General features: G+C 23.2%; 2 protein-coding genes across 4 annotated transcripts in view; one reads left to right on the forward strand and one right to left on the reverse strand.

The window, feature by feature from the left end:
* The window catches only part of LOC122498647 (KH domain-containing, RNA-binding, signal transduction-associated protein 2-like), a 434,337-nt gene that overhangs the window by 1,903 nt on the left and 407,861 nt on the right, over positions 1-24,573 (reverse strand). For 2 of the 3 annotated variants that reach the window (XM_043606486.1, XM_043606485.1), the window contains 3 exons: positions 17,685-17,788; positions 11,208-11,304; positions 9,477-10,085 (listed from right to left, as the gene is read on the reverse strand). In XM_043606486.1, the coding sequence (XP_043462421.1) occupies positions 10,010-10,085; positions 11,208-11,304; positions 17,685-17,788 (277 nt within the window). In that variant the 3' untranslated portion in view covers positions 9,477-10,009. Of the gene's footprint in view, positions 1-206; positions 305-9,476; positions 10,086-11,207; positions 11,305-17,684; positions 17,789-24,573 lie in introns of those variants that run through there. The other variant, XR_006301248.1, reaches the window with a different exon arrangement.
* LOC122498642 lies at positions 12,020-14,966 on the forward strand. The gene is made up of 3 exons (XM_043606470.1): positions 12,020-12,247; positions 12,433-12,765; positions 12,846-14,966. Exons 2-3 carry the CDS (start codon positions 12,439-12,441, stop codon positions 14,790-14,792), a joined length of 2,274 nt encoding a protein of 757 aa, XP_043462405.1. The 5' UTR covers positions 12,020-12,247; positions 12,433-12,438; the 3' UTR covers positions 14,793-14,966.

A 24,573-nucleotide genomic window follows, 5' to 3' on the forward strand; every position in this document is an offset into this window, starting at 1 on the left:
AAAATATATTTTATATAATTGGAGTACTTCAGAGTAAAAGTCCAACTTGAAACTAATTATGAGTCTTGAAACAATGGATTGCAGGTTCTACGAACCCAAACGATCATCTATGCAATATTCAAACAATTGTTATAACATGACTTTCTGGATGACGACCCTTTTCAGTTGAAGGGGCCATTCAAAGCTTAGCAAAGAGCTATACTCACATCAAAGTGCTTCACGGTCCATGGCTCAGACAGAGGCCAAAAAGGTTTCAAGCCACAAGAACGCGTTCCCACGCAACCTGCAGGGATCTTCTATACACCTGATAAGAATATATTTCAAATTAGAATGCAGTTTAAAGTTACTCTCCCTCTCTCTCTCTCTCTTCGTCTCGTCAACTCAATAAGTGTCAAAAACCATCCACATTGTACACATTACGAGAGAATTATTCAAATATTTTACTAATATTCAACATTCTTTCTTTAAATGTTCCAAAAATATTCAAAATAATATTAATTTTTCAAAATACTTTAAAACACTTTAAAACGCTTCAAAACACTTTCCTTTAAAAATGAAAATACGTTTTCAATTATTGCTACAAATATTGAGTCCTATTTTTATTTCTAATCACAGAAAACGAAATAAAAGAATTAGAAATAAAAAAATTTTCTTCTATTGAAATTTGAGTAAAAAGGAATTACTTTTAATTTTAAATAAAATTTTTGTGTTTTGTAGAGACGAAGATTTTCACTTAGTAGGGTAAAAATAATAACTTTTTATAGTGAAAAGTTCATGGATTTTGAAACCAGATTTAATATTTTTATTTGTTTAATATTATCAATTTTGAACAGTGGTAAATCGAAGCAAAAAATTAAAACTCCCTACAATATAAAAATCGTATACCTGTATTGTAATTTTTTGAAATAAGAAAATATAAAGTTACGTCAAAAATTTACGTATCTATTTAAAATAAAAATGAAATTTAAAATTTTTTAAGTAACAGGGTTGCCACGCTTTTGCTCATTTCAAATTCCCTGACTTTTCCAGGTTTTCCAGGTTAAAAAACGGAATTTTTCCAGGTTTTTAAAACTACATTTATATTTTACAAAATTTTTAATTCAAACATTCTTTAAATTAAACATCTTATAAAAAATTATTATAAATGTTGGACTGATAAAATCATAATTTTATACCTATTATTATTATAAGAATATTGTTACTGTAACTTATTCAAAATTACTTTCATTATTTTAATTCAATTATTGTTTTTCACAATTTTTAACTAAAATTCTTCTTTATAAAGTGTAAATTAATTATTATTAATAATTTCTGAAAAATTTCTTTCAACATTTTCAAATCCTTTTGTTTACAATTCAATTTTACGAAATTTCATCGATTATTCAGGTATTCGGAAATTCTTCAATTAAATATATATTAGAAAATAAAAACTTTAAATAACTTCAAAAAAATTCAATTCAACTTTTACAAAAAATTAAATCTACACAATTTTAAGCTTAAAAGTATGAAAAATTCAAACATTCAAAGATTATAATTTGAAACCTTTTCAAAACTCAATTATTATCTAAAGTTTTAACTAAAATTCATATTTCAATCAATTATTATTAGAAAATTCTACGACAATTCAATTATTTAAATAAAAAAAAATAATTTATTGGAAAATGGAATGTTTTTTAAAATTCAACTCTCATTTAAAGAATTTTAGAGAAAAATTTTAATATTTATAAAAATAATTGAAATTTTGACTATAAATTTTATTAAACTTTTGACCACAATTGAATTTCTGCTAAGAATTTTATTACTTTTGAAAATAATTGAATTCTTGAGAAGAATTTTTTAATAATATTTCCTTTTAAATACCTAATTATTTTTAATACAAAAATAAATAATTTATTGAATAATTGAATGTTTCTCAAAATTGAATTCTCATAAAGAATTTTATAAACAAATTTTTAAATAATTGAATTCTTTTGACGAATTTTAATAAAATTTCAAGTATAATTACATTTTTCGAGGAATTCGATTGAAATTGTATCAAAAATAATTGAAATTCTGCAATGAGTTTTATTTTATCTATGAAAATAATAATTGAATCCCTGTAAAAATTGTATTACATATTTATAAAAATAATTGAATCTCTGTAAACATAAATTGAATATTTCTGAAAATAATATAATTATTGCGAAGAAATTGATAAAAAAATTTTAAAATAATTTATTTCTTTTGGAAAATTTTATTAAAATAGTAAATATTGAAAATAATTGAGTGAAGGAGAATTTTTGAAAAAAAAATTGAATTTGTTAAAAAGAATTTCATTAAAATTTTTGAAAATAATTGAATTTTGGAGAAAAATTTTAATATTTATAAAGATAATTGAAATTTTAACGATAAATTTTTTTAAACTTTTGACCATAATTGAATTTTTGCGAAGTATTTTATTACTTTTGAAAATAATTGAATTTCTTTGATGAATTTTAATTAAATTTTTAAGAATAATTATACATTTTTCGAGAAATTCCATTAAAATTGTATTAAAAATAATTGAAATTTTGCGATGAGTTTTATTATTTATGAAAATAATAATTGTAAATCTATAAATTTTTTTATTATTTATGAAAATAATTGAATTATTGCGAAGGAAAATTGTAAATGCAACTCTTTTAAAATTGAATTAAGAAATTTGAATTAAGAAAATTGAATTAAAGAAAAATTAAATTTCAAGAATAAGCACAATAACTTTAGAAAACAATCATTTTCCAGGATTACAATCTAAATTCCCAGACTTTTCCAGGATTTTTCAAGGTTTCTAAAAATTCCCTGACATTTCCAGGTTTTCCAGGTTGCGTGGCAACCCTGTTAAGTATTTACTAATAAAAAAAAAGAAATAAAAATATTTCATCTAGTCCTTTCTATCATTTTCCTTAATTTTACAACAATTTAGCTTTATTTATATGTTTAAGAAACGAGAAATTTAGAGTAATTCTTATATTATATTTATTTTAACGAAAGAAAAATTGACAAAAACAAATTTTTTTCTGTTCCAAATAAAATCCTAAAATTTGCAAAATGAAAATTAAAAAAATATGCAATTCATCGAAATAGTAGGAAACTTGTTACATACGAGTTTCTTTTCTTCTTATTTTTAAGAAAAACTTATAAAAATTGTGATTTTTTTGTAAGGTAGAAGATTTTTTAGTTGTGCTTGAAGGAAAAAATTTTTACTTTTCGCAAACTTTGGAATAATTTTAGTTTTTTGAAACTTAAAAATCTTTTTATATCATTTCTGAGTCTTTAAACATAGAAATTATTATAAAAGGTATTATAGGAAAATATTTCCCTCATTTGACCATTTTTCGATTTCAAATTGACGTTAATTCGACGATAACATATATATTTAAGAAATAACGTAATTTTTTTGAAGATAACTTTCAATAAATTTTTCATTTTCAAATTTTTATTTCAATATTTTTTATTAAAACTTGAGAATTTCATTATTTTTAGAATTTGCAATTAAAATTTGTCAAACTTCAACTTTCAAAAATTTCTGTGAAATACTTTAACTGAGACCTGTTAAGTGAATAGTTTCAGTTGAAAAACAAAATTTAATCGAAATGTTGTCATTTTTAATTTTAAGTAAAAATTATTTGTTGTGACAAACATTAGAATAAATTATTAATTTACAAACTTTTTTTATTACACTTTATCATTAAATTAAGAAATTTCGTTTTTCAGCAAATTGACGTTAATTTGATGAAAATTGAAATTTAATTAAAAATATATATAAAATCTAATATACAAGAAAATTGATTTAATAAAATATAATAATATTAATTATTACAACTAATTAACACTTTTCAAAAAATCGACAAATTTGTGAAAAACGAATCATCGATATAATAGTGAAAATTGACGTTAAGTTGATTTACGATTTCTCTTTCGGATCAAAAGTAATTTTAATTTTTCTTTTTTTTTGTATTCACTGTCATTATTCTTATCTATTATCATTTGTTAAAAGTTTTTGGTTTTTGTCGCAATGTTTTCAAACGTTAAAATTATATTCACAATTTTTAACCTGACTTCAGAATTTATAGTAGGTTCATTTGTAAATAGCAAAAGACAAACAAATGGCAAGAAAAGAAAGAAATAGAATAATAGAATATGGCACATTTATAAAATACGTATAAGAAACTCAAAAAATTTTAAGTAAAATATTTTTTACCTGTCTATATAACAAAAAAAACAGAGAATAACAATTTTCTATAAGTTAAATTTATTCTGCAATTCTCAATTTTTAATTTGTAAGTTTTATGTTGTTTTCAGAAAAAAATTTTTTTTTTTATTTTAAAATGACTCAATTTTTTCATTTTTAATAGTATTAAAATGCTTTAACCCTTTCGTGCCCCGAGAAACCCAGCGATTGGATTTTGTTGAAACTTGTTACTCCGGGGTTTTAGGGGTCGCTGATTACAAATCTGAAGTTAGATTTTCAAAATTCAAAATGGTGATACCAGCGATTGGATTTTGTTGAAACTTGTTGCTCAGGGGTTTTCGGGGTCTCTGATTATGAATCTAAAGTCAGATTTAAAAAATTCAAAAAGGTGATCCGAAAAACCTGCGAATAATAAGTTTCAATCGATTTTGAGCAGATTTATAAAAAATGTCCACAATTTGGAATTTTGAAAATCTGACATCAGATGCGTAATGAGAGATTCCGAAAATCCTCGAGTAATAAGTTTCAAACGAATTCGTTGGATTTTTATAAATTCTCCCGCCATATTGATTCCGCCATTTTAAATTTTGCAATTCTGAATTTTTATACGTAAATATTGACAAATCTAAAATAATAAATAACACTTAAATATTACGAGTTTGTAATTATTTTATTCTTTATTTTTGAAGCTTTATCTGAAGTCAGTTTACAAATATTGACAAATTCACCAATTTCAAAAACTTCAAAGGACGATATTTCAGATAAAAGCTAAATATAAAGATATTTTGAAATTTAAAAATGTTTTTGCGATGAGATCACTTCAGAAACCTTGGAAAAACTATTGACCAGATCTTGGTTCTGAAATTCGTCAAAACTTCATCGGCCTGTGTACTATAATTAAAAAATAAACTCAAAAAAAGGATAATAATTTCGCGAAAAAAAATCAAAATTGATCACAATTTTTATGTTGCTAGAGAAAAACCAACTCTGACCTCATTTTCAACATAGAAGGAACTAAAGAAATATAGAAAAAATACACACACTATAAACGATACTTTACGCGAAATTTAATAAGCTTTCCTCTGATTCTTGAGAAATCTCTCTAGCTTTTATTATTTGTCAAAAAAAAAATTGATTAAAAAAATACGTCCTACAAAAATTGTTATTTTTACTTACTTTTTCACCACTTTTTTTTTAAATTTTAATCATTTATTATATAAATTTTATATGCATTCATTTAAAAGAATATTTAAATATTTTTAAATATTCATTCATAAATTAAAAGAACAAATAAAAATTAATATTAAATCTGGTTTGTATTTATTTTCATAAAAAAAAAATTATACACCTAAAAGAGAAATCCTCCGTTTATTATTTTTCATGTTGAATTAAAAAAAAGTGCTCCTCAAACTAGAGAACGGTATGACCTAAAAAGATTATAAATTAAAATGAAAGGAAACAAATTTGATTAACAAAATATTTCAGTAGGAAACATGAAAAGTATTTTATGAATTTTATTTTTTTATTTTATATCTGAATTTATAGTCCACATTTTAATACTAAATCTTTGTTTAATTTAGTGAACATAAGTATTATTTTAGTAATATACTTTAATTGTAATCAAAGAACTTAATTGAGCTTAGAATATAACTAAATTTAGAAATAAAAAATATTTTAATCTTTATGTTTAATGTTGAACATTTAAACAGTTGATAGTTTAATAATAATTTTATAGTTATTTTTAATATTTTTAATTTCCTCCATTACAAGTGGTTTCAGTTGGTCGTCAGGCAAGATAAAAAACTCTATCTGAAAAAAATGGTCCATGAAACTGTAAAAGAGGGATTTGAAAATTTTCATTTTCCAGAGAGCTTTAATAATTTATCAGCAATCATTTTTTTAATACGATTTATTTAATTTTTATTAAAAATTCTGCGGATTTATTTCTCAAGCAGAAAATTTATTTTTACACACCTTTCAATACAAATAATAGTACAATTATTATTTACTTTTACTTATTAACTTTTTTTAATTCCTCAAGAAAGTTTAAAAATTTTCTAACACTTTCAAAATTTCTAAAGGAAATGCAAACTTTATATAACGCGGATTATTAAAAATTAACGTAATATTAACAAATTATTAATAATATGGATAAATTTAGAATTTAAAATTAAATTAATTAAATATTCTCAAAGCAATTTTATTTTTTATAAAAGAAATATTAAAGCATATTTTACACGTTTTTATTATTTGTCTCTTATTTATGTTTTTGGTTGATTATTTTTTTATTCGTAAATTTTTCATTTATTTAATACATGTACAATTTACATTATTTATTATTCATTCATTTAAAATTAAAATACATATATTATAATTTAAATTCGTTTTATTTATGAAATATTTGGATAAAAATGATTATTAAAAATATGAATATATAAATAAGTTTAATGAATGTACTTTTTTTAAAATGATTTTAAAATAAAATCAATCTAAAAACAAATGAAATTTATATTTTTTTACATTGTATGGCAGAGTAGGTAATAAAAATATTTTTTTCATGATATCAGATTTTCATGAATCTGAAGTGAAAATTTAGAAAAAAATGAAAATTAAATAATGAAGTAATTGATAGAAAATGTAATTAATAAAGAAAGTTTTTAATATAAACCTAGAATTACTATTAATGAATCAATCAGGGTTGCCACAGATCAGGGAATTCAGGGAAAAGTCAGGGATTTTTTTTATTAAAGTACTGGAAAAAATTGAATTTTGGAGAAGTTACAAATAATTTCAGAAATTCAACTATTTTCAAAAGTAATAAAATTCTTCGCTAAAATTATCTTTAAAAATAATAAAATTCTTCTCCGAAATTCAATTTTTCTTCAAAATTTTTAATCAAATTCCTGTCAAGACTTCAATTATTTTCAAAAAGTTTTCCTCAATTCAATGATTTTCAATATCTATACTATTTTAATAGAATTTTTTAAAAGAATTCAATTATTTAAAAAAAAAATTGATAAAATTCTAAGCAAGCTTTAAATTATTTTCATAAATAATTAAAATTTCACAAGAATTGAGCTATTTACAAATTTTTTTTTATAAATTTCTTCGCATTCATTCAATTATTTTCATAAATAATACAATTTTCTACAGAGATTCAATAATTTTGATGAATAATATAAAAATAATATAATATAAATAATAAAACTAATCATAGAATTTTAATTATTTTTAATATACAATTTTAATCGAATTCCTCGAAAAATGTAATTATTCTTGAAAATTTCAATAAAATTCGTCAAAAAAATTCAATTATGTTGATAAAATTCTTTATGAGAATTCAATTTAATGAAATATTCAGTTATTCAATAAGTTACTAATTTTTGTATTTGAATAATTTTGAAAAGGTTTTAAATCAAAATCATTATAAAATTTGAATTTTTCATACTTTTAACTGAATAGAATTAATTTTGTTTTTAAAAGTTTAATTGAATTTTTTAAAAAAATTGTTTCTACAGTTTGTATTTTTTAAATATTTAAATGAATAATCGAAATTTTGTAAAATTGATTTGTAAACAAATAGATTAGAGAACTTAAAATTGTATAAAAAACAATTGAAATCATGTAAAGAATTTTATTATTTAAGAGAATAATTCAATTCTTGCAACGAATTTTTATTACAGTTTTTTTTAAATAATTTAAATCTTGTGAAGAATTTTATTATTTGTGAAAATAATTGAATTCTTGCAACAAATTTTATTAATTTTTTTTTTAAATAATTGAAATCCTGTGAAGAATATTATTATTTGTGAAAATAATTGAATTCTTGCAGCAAATTTTATATAATTTTTTAAAGAAATTTTATTATTTATGGATATAATTGAATTTCTACAACGAATTTTATTGAATTTCTTTTAAATAATTGAAATCTAGTGAAGAATTTTATTATTTATGAAAATAATTTATTGAATTCATGCAACGATTTTTTAATACATTTTTTTAAATAATTGAAATCCTATGCAGAATTTTAATATTTATGAAAATAATTGAATTCTTACAAAGAATTTTATTACATTTTTTTAAAATAATTGAAATCTTGTGAGAAGTTTTATTAAAATAATAGATTTTGAAAATATTTGAATTTCAGCGAAGAATTTCATTATTTTTTGTGAAATGTAATTAAATTCTTGCAAAAAATGTTTGAAAATAATTACATTTTTCGAGGAATTTATTTAAAATTGTATTAAAAATAATTGAAATACCGTATGAAAGATTTTATTATTTATGAAAATAATTGAATTCTTGCGAAGAATTTTATTACATTTCTTAAAACAATTGAATTCATGTGAAATATGTTATTACACTTGTAAAAATAATTGAATTATTGTAAACGATTTTATTAAAATTTTTGTAAATAATTTAATTTTATTTTTAAAATAGTTTTTAGATTGAATCAGAATATTCTTTAGGGTCAGGGAAAAAGTTAAAATTTTGTCTCGAAATCAGAGAAAAACAAATTTAATTTTTGTGGCAACCCTGTAAATAAGAATAAAATTAAAAGAGCATTTAAGAAAGAGGTATTTTTTTAATTCTTATGTTTATTTCTCTTTATTATTATGACAAATACATTGATTGATTGAATATTGAATTAATAATTTTGTTAATGATACTTTATCTTACTTAAAAGGACACCCAATCTTTTTTCAAAAAAGCCCTTTTTGACAATTTGAGATATTTTTTCAATATCCTCATATTGAACATTTTTTCAATATTACAAATAAAGAATTTGATTAATTTTCACTAATCAATATTTAAAATATTTTTAAGTTAATTCTGTGGCTTAATAAATGTTAACAATGAATTAATATTATTTTTACTACTATTATTACCATTACCGTTTTTTTTAATAATAATTATTATTGTTATTATTATTATTAATTTTTAGACAAAGAATTTATTTCTTTTTTGCCAAATTATTAATTAAAAAAAATTAGTTAATAATTAGTTGAAAATACGTAAAGAACAAAATTACAAAATAGTTAAGGAGTCTAGCTTTAAATTACTGAATAAAAAATTGGTCATAAAAAATTTTTATCACTTACATCGATTTGGGTGTCCTTTTGACAATTACGCATATTATTGATAATATTATTATTTTTATTATTATTATTAAATTTCCCACTTTATTTTAATTATTATGAGTAATTGTAATACGTAATATAATTTTCAATTTAGTAGGAAAATCTTATAAAGAAAAAGAAAAAAATTACACATATCGTTTTACATATTTTTCAAAATGTACCTAGTATACACTGAAGATTACATTATTTGATGATGAAATGCAATAAATGATTATTGTTTAACTGTATTACGCTCAACATTACAATAATTTTCGGTTTTTTGTTTGTTTGTTTGTTTGTTATTTTCAACGATTTTAAAGATGCTTATTAATTGCAACAGTTGATTATGCAATTTTATTATTTTTTGTATTAATTTTATGTATATATTGTTTTCAGACATTTATTTCATTATTTTTTTGATTTAATTAATATAACGTCGATAGATAGGGATAAAATGTATTATTTACCATTATTTGAATATATAACATTATTGTTTAGATTCACATTTTCTTATTTATTTGTTTTCGTTTTTTTGTGGAAAATTTGAGGATTTTTACTTAATTTTTTTTTTTTTTTAATGAAATAAAGCAGTTTTTTTAAAGAGTTGTAAGGATTGCGTCCTTTTTGAGATAAATGCTGATGCGCGTTTCTTTTTATTACATTTTTATATGTATTCACGTTACATATTTTCGATTCCACTTGACGATTTATCCATTCCGAACATTGGTTTCATAGAGTTGAACGATGTCTGAGGTCTGAAAATATATTGAGGGGGCAAAAAAAAAAAGAAAAAAAGGATCAAGGGGAAAAGGAAGGTGGGACGATGTACGCGTAATTTTAGTTTAAAAATTGATTTTATACTTTCATAGGTTTTCAAAAATCGGATTTTTAAGTGGGTGGTTATAATTAAGTGCGATTTTAATTTTTTTTTAGAAAAATTTCATTTCTTCCATTCAAAAAATTATTTAGTTAAATTTAAGAAAAAGTGAATAAATCAAGAACTCAGGGCACGTGACGTCACTATGACGATTTATGAATAATTTTCAAATCGTTTAATTCATAAAATTATTTTAAAAAAAATTAATTTTGTTTTTTTAAAATTTTAAATAATGCATTTCATTTATTTAACATTTTTTGGTTAAAGTAAAAAAATTAAATAAATAAATACAAATTTAAACAAAATTATAAATGAAAATAAAATAAACAAACATTGAGTCTGTTGATATTAATTTTAATATTGAGGTTGATAAAAAAATCGGTTATATTTTTTTAAGGGTCAAAATATCACGGCAACTAAATAGAAATAAGAAAGCAAAATTTTATTTTCTTGTAAGCATTACGTATTTTTCTACAAAATTAACAAAAAAATTCTAAAAGTTTTAATTAATTTTTTTAATCATTTTTTTATTTATAAAAAAATTTCAGTGATTTGCTACTTTCATAGTTCATCAAATGCCCTGACGAATAATATTGAACAAAATTCTAATTCAAACCAAAAAAAAGTAATATTTTAAGAAACATCTTAAATGAAAATTGTTTCATAATAGAGAAAAAAAAATTCCCTGAAGGATTTTAAAATTAAAACACATTTAAATACACAGCAAAAAAAGTATAAAAAACAAAAGTTTTTAAATAATGACAATTAAAAAAAATGGAAGTGAAATAAAGAATTGTAAACATAAAATAGTTTTTAAAGTTACACGTGGATAGAAAATAAGGGTTGTAAGTTACCTGGGTTTTCTTTTCAGTTTAAAAACTTTTGCAAGTAAAAGAATGTATAAAGTTTTTTTTACAACGCAAATGCATGAAACAGTTAAAAATTAGTTATTAAGGGATTTTCAAAAAATTTTTGAATTTTGTCAAAAGGAAATGTTTACTTGGAGGGTCGTGTATACGGAGCTGTGCGGTAGCGCGAGGCCGAGCCTGATGTTGTTGTAGTCTTGTAACTTTTCCAAGCGCGGCTTGAAGAATCCTCTGCGAATTTCATGGATTGAGGTATTTTTATTAATAATTTTTTATTTAAAGACAATACCGAAGAAAGGTTTTAAAATAAAAATTACATCTATATTAAATAGGACGCTTGTGCATTATTGAAATTAATATATAAAGAATTTTTTGCCTTGAATACTATTCGTATTTATCTTTACAATAAATGCCGAAAGTTGGATTTTTATAGAACTAGTAATTTTTTTATGAAATTTATAACTTTTTAGCAAACAATTACGATTGTAACATAATTTAAAAATCAAACCAAAAACAAAAATTAATTATGTATTAAAGCACAAGGTTTTTAAATTAAATAAGAATAAATCAGATCTAGTAAAAAAACATTAAAAATTCCAAGAAATTAATTTACAATTAAAAAGGCTTCGTACTCAATAATTAATTTTAAAAAAGTAAAAAAAAAAAAATTTCAAAAAGTGGCTTTAAGACTGAAAAAGTAGTAAAAATGTAACTATCGAAAAATTAAATTTGACTAAATTTGTTCATAATTTTTTACTTTAAATTAAATTACATTCAAAAATAGAATAATCATTTTTAAACAAATATTTAAATACCTATTTATTTTGCATAAGAAATAAAATATTTTTAATCCTTTCAATGTAAAGCCTTTTTGAAATTTAACAATTTTTAAAAATTACAAATTTACTGTAATTTTAGGGTAGGGTGGGGCATTACTATTCGCGGGGCGTAACTATTCTTTAGTCCTGGAGAGAAAACTATTCATCCGATTAAAGTTTTTTTTACAGTGTATACTTGTCATGTGAAATAAACATTGTATGCCAAATTTGAGCTTCTGGCGCCATCTATCATAGGAGTTAGGTACCCAAATGTGATTTTGACACACTCGCTTACTTGTTTTCACTCATTTAGTCTGCCATTGTTAATAGTGATAAACGGTGGGAAAAAATTTCGGGTAAGTGTTTTCTAAAGTCAAATTTAGTGCTGAACACGAATATCATAATGGATTTTCGATATTCTATTGTTCAAAAATTTTACAAGTGTTTTTTCAAAAAATGGTCCGGTGGGGCGTAACTATTCTTTCACTGACGACAGCGAAAACTACAAAACAGTGTATGTTTTTTGTGTGTTTGTTTTTAGGTTAGAATGGTAAGACATTGGAAAAGAAAAAATCCTCCAATTAACAAAGAAGATTTGGAAAAAGCAATTAAGGAAGTATCAAAAGGTAAAACAATAAAAGAAACAGCAAAAGAATTTGGTTTATGCTATGGGACTTTACGTTTTCATTGCATCAATATTCCAACTTGTGTAAGCAAACGACCAAGAGTTTTATCACCAGTTCTGCAAGAAGCATTGTCTGAGATAAAGGAAGGAATGAGTATAAATAAAGCGTCGAAAAATTTTGAATTAAACTACGAAACACTGCGTATTGCAGCGAAAAAAGAAAATGTTGAAATAAATAAATTTAGACAGGTTAGTATGAACGTTCTATTACTTTTTATTTTGGCAACAACTGATTCATTATTTTATTTTCAAATGACCTTTTTTTAAAGGTTTTCACAAATGAGCAAGAAAATGCATTAATGGTTCACTTACTAAAGTCTTCTGAAATATTTTACGGTCTGACAACTGGAAATGTCCGTTCGCTTGCATACGATTTGGCCAAAAAACTTAACATCTTCATGCCAGAAAGTTGGAAAATAAATAAGATGGCCGGCAAAGATTGGTTGCAAAGTTTCATGAAACGTCATCCTAATTTATCACTTAGAAAACCACAATCCACAAGCTTAGCTAGAGCATCGGCATTTAATCGACACAATGTTGATTCATTTTTTCTCAACTTAAATAAAGTGATGGATGAGGTGCGGTTCGATCCTGGAAATATATGGAATATGGATGAGACTGGCTTATCCACAGTTCATCAGCCTGGTCGTGTTGTGGCACAGCGAGGCGCCAAACAAGTTAGCAAAATGACATCAGGCGAACGTGGCACTTCAATTACAATTGCGGTTGCAGTATCAGCTACGGGAAATAAGACACCGCCATTTTTCATTTTTCCACGTGTTCGCAATAAGCCGGAATTTTTGCGTAATGCACCGAATGGTTCTCGCTCAGCTGCAAATGGTTCTGGATGGATGACAAAATCCACATTTCTCGATTTTTTGAATCATTTCCAGAAAACTGCTCATTCATCTCCGCAGAACCCAACTCTGTTATTGTTCGACAATCACGAATCGCACATTTCAAGCGAAGCGATGCAGTTTTGCATCGACAATGGGATTCATGTAGTGTCATTTCCACCACATTGCACGCACAAGATGCAACCACTAGATCGCAGTGTTTTTGGACCATTTAAAAAGGCCATTACTGTAGCTTGCGATGATTGGATGCGACGCTATGTTACAAACATTACCATCCACAACTTAGCAGAAATTATAAAAGAACCATTTATTCGAGCATTCACACATTCAAATATCGAAGAAGGGTTTCGCTGCACCGGTATCTATCCGCCAAATTCAAACATTTTCTTTGATAGCGATTTTGCACCATCTAGTGTCACTGACCGACCACTAATAAATGTGACTGACATTGCAGCAGAATGTGATATTGAAGACGATTTGCAAGAAAGAGAAATAGATGGAGCGAATTTAATCGAATTAGACTCTCTAAATTTGGACGAAACTATTCAAAACATCATGCCGTTTCCGAAAGCACCAGCTCGAAAAGAAACTGCACGTGGTCGCAGACGTGGTAGAACCCAAATATTAACCAGCCCCGAAGTTATGGGAGAAATTCGAAGAAAAGAAGCGGAAATTATAGCGAAAAAACGTGAAATTGGACGAGGACGACCTCGTGGGCGACCTCGTGGAAGTGGGCGAAATATAAATTCAACTGCTGGCTGCAATTCAAATATAAGCCCTGAAATTGTAGAAGTAATTCTAAACGAAGAAGTGGAAATTACGGCGCAAAATCGTGGAACTGGACGAGGACGACCTAGTGGACGACCTTGTGGGCGACCTCGTGGGCGACCTCGTGGAAGTGGGCGAAATATAAATTCAACTGCTGGCTGCAATTCAAATATCAACCCTGAAATTGTAGAAGTAATTCTAAACGAAGAAGTGGAAATTACGGCGCAAAATCGTGGAACTGGACGAGGACGACCTAGTGGACGACCTCGTGGACGACCTCGTGGAAGTATGCGAAATATTAGCCCAATTGCTGGGCCCAGTTCAAATATCAGCTGCGAAATTGGACGGGGACGACCTCGTGGTCGACCACGTGGAAGTGGACGTTCAAAAAAAATACCTTCATCTTCTGAGAGTGATTTGGATTTGAGTATGGAGGATAAGTGCTGCGTGTGCAATAAATCCATTTCTTTAGGACTTTCCTATCAAACATGCGTATCGTGTTTGGAAAAGGCACACGTTACATGTTCAAGAATTGAGTTAAACTGGGCTTGCGTCAATTGTGTCTTAAGCGACGAAGAAATGGACATATAAGAAAATTTTTTTTAATATTTTATGTTTTCTTATTTCTTGATATATTTTATACAATAATAAATTTTATTACTGTTGGTAGTAGTTTTTAATATATTGTATAACTACAGATAAAAATTTGATTTAATTTGGATAATAAAAACAATATTTATTGTATTTTTTAGTATTATATCAGTAATAGCTGAAAGAATAGTTACGCCCCTCGTTTTCTTCGACATCAAAAAAAATTTTTTTTCGTAAAATCGCTGTAGTTCGCAACAGAATTGAGCTACAGCAAAATAATACATGGCAAAATTGTAGCTAAGAAGTCAAGCTTTCAAACGGTTCTACTCATTATTTTTTTTTTTTTAAATAAATTTTGTAGACTCAAAAATCCAAACAAGAATAGTAATGCCCCACCCTACCCTACCTATTGTAATTTAATCATTATTATTTCTCCATACGAATTAGGATTTTAAAAAATTTCAACTTCAAATTCAATTATTATCATAAATAATATAACTTTTCATAGGATTTTAATTATTCTTAATATAACTTTAAATGAATTCCTTGAAAAATATAATTATTTTGAAACATTTTTTGCAAAAATTCAATTACATTTCACAAATAATTAAATTCTTCGACGAAATTCAAATATTTTCGAAATCTACTAATGTACCTAATAAAATTTCTCAAAAGAATTAAATTCTTTTAAAAAAAAAATGTAATAAAATTCGTTGCAAAAATTCAATTATTTTTGTAAATAATAAAATTCTTTACAGGATTTCAATTATTTAAAAAAATGTAATAAAAATTCGTTGCAAGAATTCAATAAATTATTTTCATAAATAATAAAATTTTTCAAAAAAATTTAACAAAATTCGCTGCAAGAATTCAATTATTTTCATAAATAATAAAATTCTTCACTAGATTTCAATCATTTAAAAGAAATTCAATAAAATTCGTTGTAAAAATTCAATTATATTCATAAATAATAAAATTCTTCACAAGATTTTAATTATTTGAAAAAATGTAATAAAATTCTTTGCAAAAATTCAATTAGTTTCATAAATAATAAAATTCTTCACACGATTTCAATTGTTTTTAATACAATTTTAAGTAAACTTTTCGAAAAATGTAATTAATTTAAAAAATGTATTAAAATTCTTGGAAGTAAATAAATTAACAATTATTTTCCTAAATAATAAAAATCTTCATAGGATTTTAATTGTTTTTAATACAATTTTAAGTAAATATTTCGAAAAATGTAATTAATTTTAAAAATTAATTAAAATTCTTGGAAGTAAATAAATTAACAATTATTAATTATTTTTAATAAGTTTTGCAAAAGTTCCAAAAAAATTTTCAAATCCATTTATTTTCAATTCAATTTTACGATATTTTGACTATTCGGAAATTCTTCAATTAAATATTAAGAAAATATTTTTTGAAATAATTTCAAAAGAAAAATTCAATTCAACTTTTTCAAAATTTAATTTTTTCTAAAAATCCATACTACAATGCTTTTAATATTCAATTATTATTAAAAATTATCTAAAATTTTAACTAAAATTCAATAATTGTATTTTTTAAAAATTTATTTGAAATTGTAAGTTTTAAAAATAATTGATATTCTACGATGAGTTTTATTTGTTATGAAAATAATTGAATTTTTGCAACGAATTTTATGCAAATTTGAGCAATTTTGAAAAAAATGTCCGCCATATTGGATCCTCAATTATTTGAATTTTCAAAATTTTGAAAAACTGACTTCAGATTCGTAATCAGTTATCCGAGAAACCCCTGAGTAACAATTGTATCAACAAAATCCAATCTCTAGGTTTCCCGGGGGCACAAAAGGGTTAAATAATTGACTTTTTGTAAAAAATTTATTATTTTTGAAAATAATTTTTTTTTTAAATTTTTTTAAATGATTGAATTCTTTATGAAAATTTTTTATTAAAATAGAAGGTATTGAAAATAATTGAATCGTTTTGAAAGAATTGTATCAACATTTTTTGAATTATTTCTAAAAATGTTATTTTTGAGAATAAATTTTTTTATTTCAACTATTCACGAATTGAAAGTAATGCATATTGTCAAACGTAGAAATAAATGGTTTTAGTATCACGAATCTAAAAAAAAGTAGTAAATAGTAGGTTTTTGTAGATGAGTACAAAGCCTTAATTTCAAATTCAATTTTTTGTTAATTTAGCTAATTAAAAAGAAAATGATTAACAACAAAAGCTAAGAAATTCTATAGTAAAGAATCTGAATGAAATAATTTCCCAAGCAATATTTCTTTATATTACATTTCGGTAATTTTCAAGCATCCTTATTATAGGTATATTAACACTTTTCAGAGATCAATTTTTATTATTATATATTTGATTTAAATTATTTTCAAACAATATTAGGTTTGTCTTACGCGCGTTTTTTTTTAGAAAAGTTTAGTAAATTATTATTAAACACGTTATTTCAATTTCTTCACTTGATGAAATTTAATTTTTTTAGAAAATTCGATGTTTTTCAATTATTTATTTTGTTTCTCAACAGTTTTAGAATTGTTTTTCAACATTTTATTTTGTTATTTTTGTCTAATTTTTTAATTTATAAAGAAGTAATCAGATTTAATGCGCGAATGACAAGCCAGTTTAGTTTATTTTTTTGATAGATTACAAAAGCAAGGATATAATTTAACACCAGTGCTTTTGTAAAACAGCCTTTTTTCCATTTTGAATAATTTATTTTCTTTTTTTTTTTACTTTATAAACTTTATTTTTTAATTATTTTTTCGTAAAATTTTCATTGAATTTTGATTGAAGGAATATATTTTCGAATGAAATGTAAATTATTGTTATGATGATGATTTATAACTAATTTCGTATTTAAAGTGTAAAATAACTAATTTCTTACCTGGATATTCCGATGATTCGTAATAATCGTGAGAAGAGTGAGGTATTGAATCATCTTCATAATCGTAAGATCCATACCTTCCACTAGACTGATACATATCATCGCTGAAAAATATAATATTTTCATTAATTCTCTAATTAAAAATGTTTCATTAAAAAAATACTTTCAAGTATACAAATAACTGAATTAATATAAGAAAAGGTTGAAAAATGTTATAGTTCATAATCTTGGACATCAAAATATAAAAAAAAGTGATTATCGCAATTTTACGATAAGTGATTCCTATGATAATAGTACGTACTATCCGTTTCCTCATAATAATAATAATAAAATTGCAGATAAAATCTTTAATGTTGAGGAATTAGTACTGTTTGCTATCTAGAATCTATTTCTGTCATTACCTTTATCAGAATAACTGTAGAAGAAACTTCTTGGCGAGTTTTATAGATCTGATACTATATATTTTTATAATGTTAGAGGTCGTGCCAAATTATATATCTTAGTATAAAAAAAATTGCTTCGATTTATTGAAGATTATGAAAAAAAAGTTAACTGACTTGAAAATAGAGCATCAAGGTTCGAACCAGTGAAATTATTTAAAAATAATTTTACGGACTTTACGGACCAAAAATATAACCAGTCCGAGTCAAATAAGAGAACATTTTACTTAAAACAAGAAATTCAATTTTTCATAACTATAAAACATGAAGAAAGCGATTAAAATTATTATATAAAATTATTATATTTAAATTATTATATTAAAAAAAAAATTATAATAAAAAAATGCTATTATGCTTTTAATATTCAATTATTATTTATAAAATTTTAACTGAAATTCATTTTTAAATCAATATTTATTAAAAAATTCAACTAGAATTCAATTATTTAAATACAAAAATTAATAACTTATTAAATAATTGAATGTTACATTAAATTGAATTCTCATAAAGAATTTTATCAACAAATTCTTATATAAAATTGAATCCTTTTGACAAATTGTAATAAATTTTTTAGGAATAATTACATTTTTCGAGAAATTCTATTAAAGTTGAATTAAAAATAATTGAAATTGTGTAAAAAATTTTATTATTTATGAAAATAATTGAATTATTACGAAGAAATTTATAAACAATTTGTAAAGAGTCGAATTCCTGGACAATTTTTATTATTTATGAAAATAATTTAATGTTTACTTAGGACTTCATCAACATTTTTTAAAAATAATTGAATTCTTTTGAAAAATTTTATTAAAATATTAGATATTAAAATCATTGAATTGAGAAAAATTTTTGAAAATAATTGAAATTTTTGCCGAGAATTTTAGAAATAATTTAATTTTGAAAAAGTTTAATTGAATTTTTTTTTTTGAAATTATTTCAAGTTTTTGTTTTCTTAATATTTAATTGAAGAATTTACGAATAGTCAAAATTTTGTAAAATTGAAGTGTAAATAAATGGATTTGAAAATTCTCTATAGGAACTTTTACAAAACTTATTAAAAATAATTGAGAATTGTTAATTTATTTATTTCCAAGAATTTTAATAAATTTTTTAAAATTAATTACATTTTTCGAAAAATTTACTTAAAATTGTATTAAAAAAAATTGAAATCCTGTGAAGAATTTTATTATTTAGGAGAATAATTGAATTCTCGCCAACAAATTTTCCTAAAATTTTCAAAAATAATTGAATTCTTACGAAGAACTTTATTTTTTTTTTTTAAATAATTGATTTTTTTCGAAAAATTCTATGAAAATTGTGTTTGCAAATAATTAAATTCCTGCGAAAATTTTATTATTTATGGAAATAATTGAATTATTGAAATTTTATAAATATAATTAAATGTTTGCGCCAAATTTCATTAAAATTTTTTTAAATAATTGAATTCTTTTGGAAATTTGTATTAAAATAGTAGAGATTGAAAATCATTGAATTCAAGAAAATTTTTGAAAATAATTGAAATTTTTGCCGAAAATTTTATAAAATTTTTTAAAAATAGTTTAATTCTTGCAAAGAATTTTATTGAACTTTTTAAAAATAATTGAATTCTTACGAAGAACTTTGTTAATTTTTTTTTAAATAATTGAATTCTAGCGAAGAATTTTATAAAAATCATTTTAAATAATTTATTTTTTTTTGAAAAATTATATGAAAATAATTAAATTCCTGTGAAAATTTTATTATTAATGAAAATAATTTAATTTATAAAAATAATTTTAATATTTACGAAAATAATTGAATCTCTGTAAAATTTTTATATTATTTATGAAAATAATTGAATTATTGCGAAAAAAAATTATGAAAAATTTGCAATTCATTGAATTCTTGCAAAGAATTTTTTAAAAAAATTTGATAATAATTGAATTTCTTCAAATAATTATATTATTTATGAAAATAATTGAATTTGGGAAGAATTTTATTAAAATTTTTCCTAATCTTAATTAAATTTTTTTGAAGAATTTCTTTGAGTTTCTTTAAAATAATAAAGTTTCATTAATAATTTTATTAAATTTTAATAATTTTAATTTAAAGTTTTCAAAGTAATTGAATTTTTTATGAACAATTTCTTTCAAGTTTTTACAATAATCCTCTTTCTTAACCTTTAGAGGGCCGGAAAATTTTTAAAAATTTTACTAGTTTTTTATTAAGTAAAATTAAATAAAAAGTCAATTCGATGAAAATAGTAGTGAAAATTAATGGTGGCCACTATAGTGGCCACCCCGGCCCTCTCAAGGTTAATAATTGAAATTAAACATTTAATTCTTGAATTTTATTTAAATTTTTAATTTTTAGAAAATAATTGAATTCTTTTGAGAAATTTCTTTAATTTATTGAATACAATCGAATTCGTTAATAATTGTATGGAAAATAATTGAATTCCTGAGAAGAATTTTATTATTTATGAAAAATAATTTAATTCTTGCGATGAATTTTCATATTTATAAAAACAATCAAATTGTTTCGAAGGATTTATTATAATTTTAAAAAATAATTTTATTCTTTCGAAAAATGTTATTAAGAATTTTTTAAAAAAAATTGAATTCTTGCATGAAATGTTATTAAAGTTGTATTAAAAATAATTGAAATTTTGCAAAGAATTTGATTACTTTTGAAAATAATTGAATTCTTGCAATTATTTGTAACTTCTTAAAAGTTTTCCAAACTATATCATTAAATTTACGAACTTTTCTTACTTTTTCAATGAAATTACGGACTTTACGAACCTTTTTTTTTTAAAAAAAACTGACTTTTACGGACTTTAAACAAATTTAAGGACCTAGTTCGAGCCCTGTAGGGCATTCAAAAGTTTTATTTTTATTTAAATATAAAAAGATTTATATAATGTAATGCAGAAGATGGAAAAAGCATTGAAACCGATAATAATAATGTGATAAGTACATTGTGTGCTAAATGAGATAAAAACTAATAAGGCGACTGCTAACGAGGGAAAGTTTAACGTGTGCAACGAATAAGCAAAAATTGATCCGCAGCATTTGCTTGTAAAGAAATGTGAAAGAAAAGTTGACCACATTTTCTATTTTTCTCTACTTTGAAAAGTTGTTTACAGAGTAGCATGTTCGGCAGGGAAAAAATTTATTCCGGAAAAATTTCTGAATTTCTTCCAGAACGATGGATATGAGAAAAAGTTAAAAATTTCAGATCTATTTAAAATTTAAATATTATTGTTTTGGTTATAAAATGAGGTCACTATCTCTATATGTAAGCAAGTCAGGAGAAGAGGAATTGTGGAGGTGCCCAACATGCCATTGTACCAGAGATCATTATGGACCCAAGTAACATGTAAGCTTACAGGAAACTTTAACCATTTGGCCGTCGAAGAGGTTTGAACTGTTTAGACCAAAAGTGTTTCAAAAAAAGGGAATAGATTTTTATGAAACTTGGTATCGTTATGTTCTTGGGGTCGCTAATTACGAACTTAAAATTAGTTTTTAGGGTTTTTAGGAACTCAAAAAATAAGAGGACAAAATCATATTTTTATGAAGCAATCGAGAGATTTCGGGAAATCCGAGTGACAAGGATTTGTCACTTCTAGAAATTTGGAGTCTATTCGGAGAAAAGATTTATTTAGGTGGAGAGGGAATTTCCCTTGTTAATAAATGGATCGTTCTCCTGATTCTCCGCCTCATTGTCTCTTGTAAAATTGTACAAAGGAACTTCCGCGCCGTAGACGTCGAGGTAATTAATTGTTTTCTAAAAGTGAAATAATTCATATTGGTAAAATACGTATCCATGAAATGGAAATTTTTCGAAAAATCTCAAAATCCTTGTCATATTGTTTTAAATTCTATCTTAATCATAACTATGATTAATTTCAAAAAAACTACAAATTTAATAATATTTGTAGTTTTCTGAAATTAATTTTAATCCCTCTTTATAGTTGCAGCAATAATTGTGTAAAGTTTCGAAAAGTTTTGTGCAAAGTAAAAAAAATTATTGTTGACCTTTTCTCATGTTCACTGATCTAGAACAAATACATAAATTTCAGAATAAATCTTTCCCTACGATTCTCTCCGTGATGAAGCACAAATTATATGTCAATTCATTGATTGTTCATTGCATAAATTTAAAATTGTAATAATTTTTCATTTGGAAAATGTAAACTCTGATTATTTGAATTCAAATTATTTTTATATAATAAGACTAATCGCTTCTTATTTATCACCTAATTTAAATTTAAATTAATTTCCATGTTATTTTAGTTTCTACTGCTCTTTGACTGTATGTAATTTGAAGTGCCTTTACGTAGATCTGTAAATAGTTCGAATTACTGGCCTCGGATCAATTTTAAGGCACAAATAAAGTATCTTTAGTCGATTAATAAAAAAAAAAATAAAAAAAACTCATTTATTTAATTCAGTGTTATCACAAAAATTTTATTTTGCATTTCTCTGACCTTTCACTGATTTCTGAATTCACTTATTTGAAACTTAAATAATTTTGTTAAATAAATATTTAAATACTTATTATTTGTTTTTCCATTCAAAAAATTTCGATTTAAAATCTTTTGACATTTAATAATTTCTAAAAATTACAACATAACCCTTTTAAAATTAAATTATTTTTTACAATTATTAACTAAACTTCATCTCTAAATCAATTATTTTTAATAATTTTCTGAAAGTTTTTCGAGAATTTAATTATAAGAATTAGTTTTTTTTTCAATATTGTAATATAATTTTTCGAAAATAATTGAATTTCTTAAAATAATTTTTGTATAATTTAAAAAAAACTAATCAATTTGAATTTGAAAATTTAAATTTTCAGAAATATGTAATTGAAAATATTGAAAATAATGCAATTAAAAAAAAATTAGAATGAAAAATTCTAAGAATTACATTTTTCAAAAGTATTTTAGTATAATTTTTTGAAGTTAATTTTCATTTTTAAATTTTACACTTGAAAAATTTTAATGAATGGTAAATTAAAATTTTTGAGAATTCAATTATTTTCGCAAAATTCGCAACAAAAAATTCTTCAAAAGTTGATTTTTAAAAATGTTAATAAAATACTTTAAAAAAATAATTTTCAAATAAAATTTAATCAAATTTCAATTATTCTAAAATTTTTAAGTTATACTTACATTTTTCAAATTTTATTATCGTAAAAAAATTATTCAAAAATATAATTTTTAAAGATTTGTCTGTAATTATTTTTTTCACTATAAAAATTGAAATAAGTTGCATTTTATATTAAAAATGTGGTATTTTGTTAGAATATTTGGAAGTGAAGTCGAGAAAGTCGCAATTTTTGAAAATAAGTAAAAAAAAAGTTGCATTTTTTGAAAATAGTCGAAAATGTAATATCTGAAGCCTGGTACTATTAAAAATCATTTTTTTGATAACAAATCTTTTTAAAATTAAATAAAACAGTGGTGCAAAAATTAAATGTATTCTTTAAATTTGAATCAGTTAAAAATAATTGATTTAGAAGCAAAAAGATAGTCACTAATTCAAATAGTAATATTTTAACTGAAAATTAGTTAAAAATAACTGATGTTTCAGTAAATTTTTTTTTTTTTTTGACAGATTCAATTAGTTCAGTTTAACTAATTTTACAGTTATTTTTGTACTGAAAATCATTTATTTTTTCACTTAAAATTAGTTATTTTTAAAACTAATTCAGAAGCAACGAGGCAGTCACTGATTGTCAGTTAAAACCATGATTTTTAAGTGATTCAAATTAAGAGGGTAGGATAAATAAGATATAAGAGAAGGCGCATGATTATTCTCCAAATGTCATTTTACCGAATTGCATTTATCCGAACTGTTATTTTAACGAAATGTCACTTTTGCGAATCGCCATTTTTACGAATTGTCACTTTTGCGAATAGTCATTTTTGCGAAATATCATTTTTACGAATTGTCATTTTTACGAATAGTTATTGTTCCGAAATGTCATTTTTTCGAATTGTCATTTTTACGAAATATCATTTTTGCGAATTGACATTTTTACGAATTGTCACTTTTGCGAAAAGTCATTTTTTCGAATTGTCATTTTTGCGAACTGCCATTTTTTCGAATTGTCATTTTTACGAAATGTCACTGTTGCAACAGTTACATTTCGTAAAAATTACAATTCGAAATAATGACAGTTCGCATAAATGACAATTCGTAAAAATGATATTTCGCAAAAATGACTTTTCGCAAAAGTGACAATTCGTAAAAATGTCGATTCACAAAAATGACAATTCGTAAAAATCACAATTCGAAAAAATGACTTTTCGCAAAAGTGACAATTCGCAAAAATGACTTTTCGTAAAAGGGCCAATTCGTAAAAATGACAATTCGAAAAAATGACGTTTCGGAACAATAACGATTCGTAAAAATGACAATTCGTAAAAATGATATTTCGCAAAAATGACTATTCGC

This window comes from Leptopilina heterotoma, unplaced genomic scaffold (genome assembly GCF_015476425.1).
Source record: "Leptopilina heterotoma isolate Lh14 unplaced genomic scaffold, ASM1547642v1 Lhet_156, whole genome shotgun sequence".
In the NCBI taxonomy this organism is placed as follows: domain Eukaryota; kingdom Metazoa; phylum Arthropoda; class Insecta; order Hymenoptera; family Figitidae; genus Leptopilina; species Leptopilina heterotoma.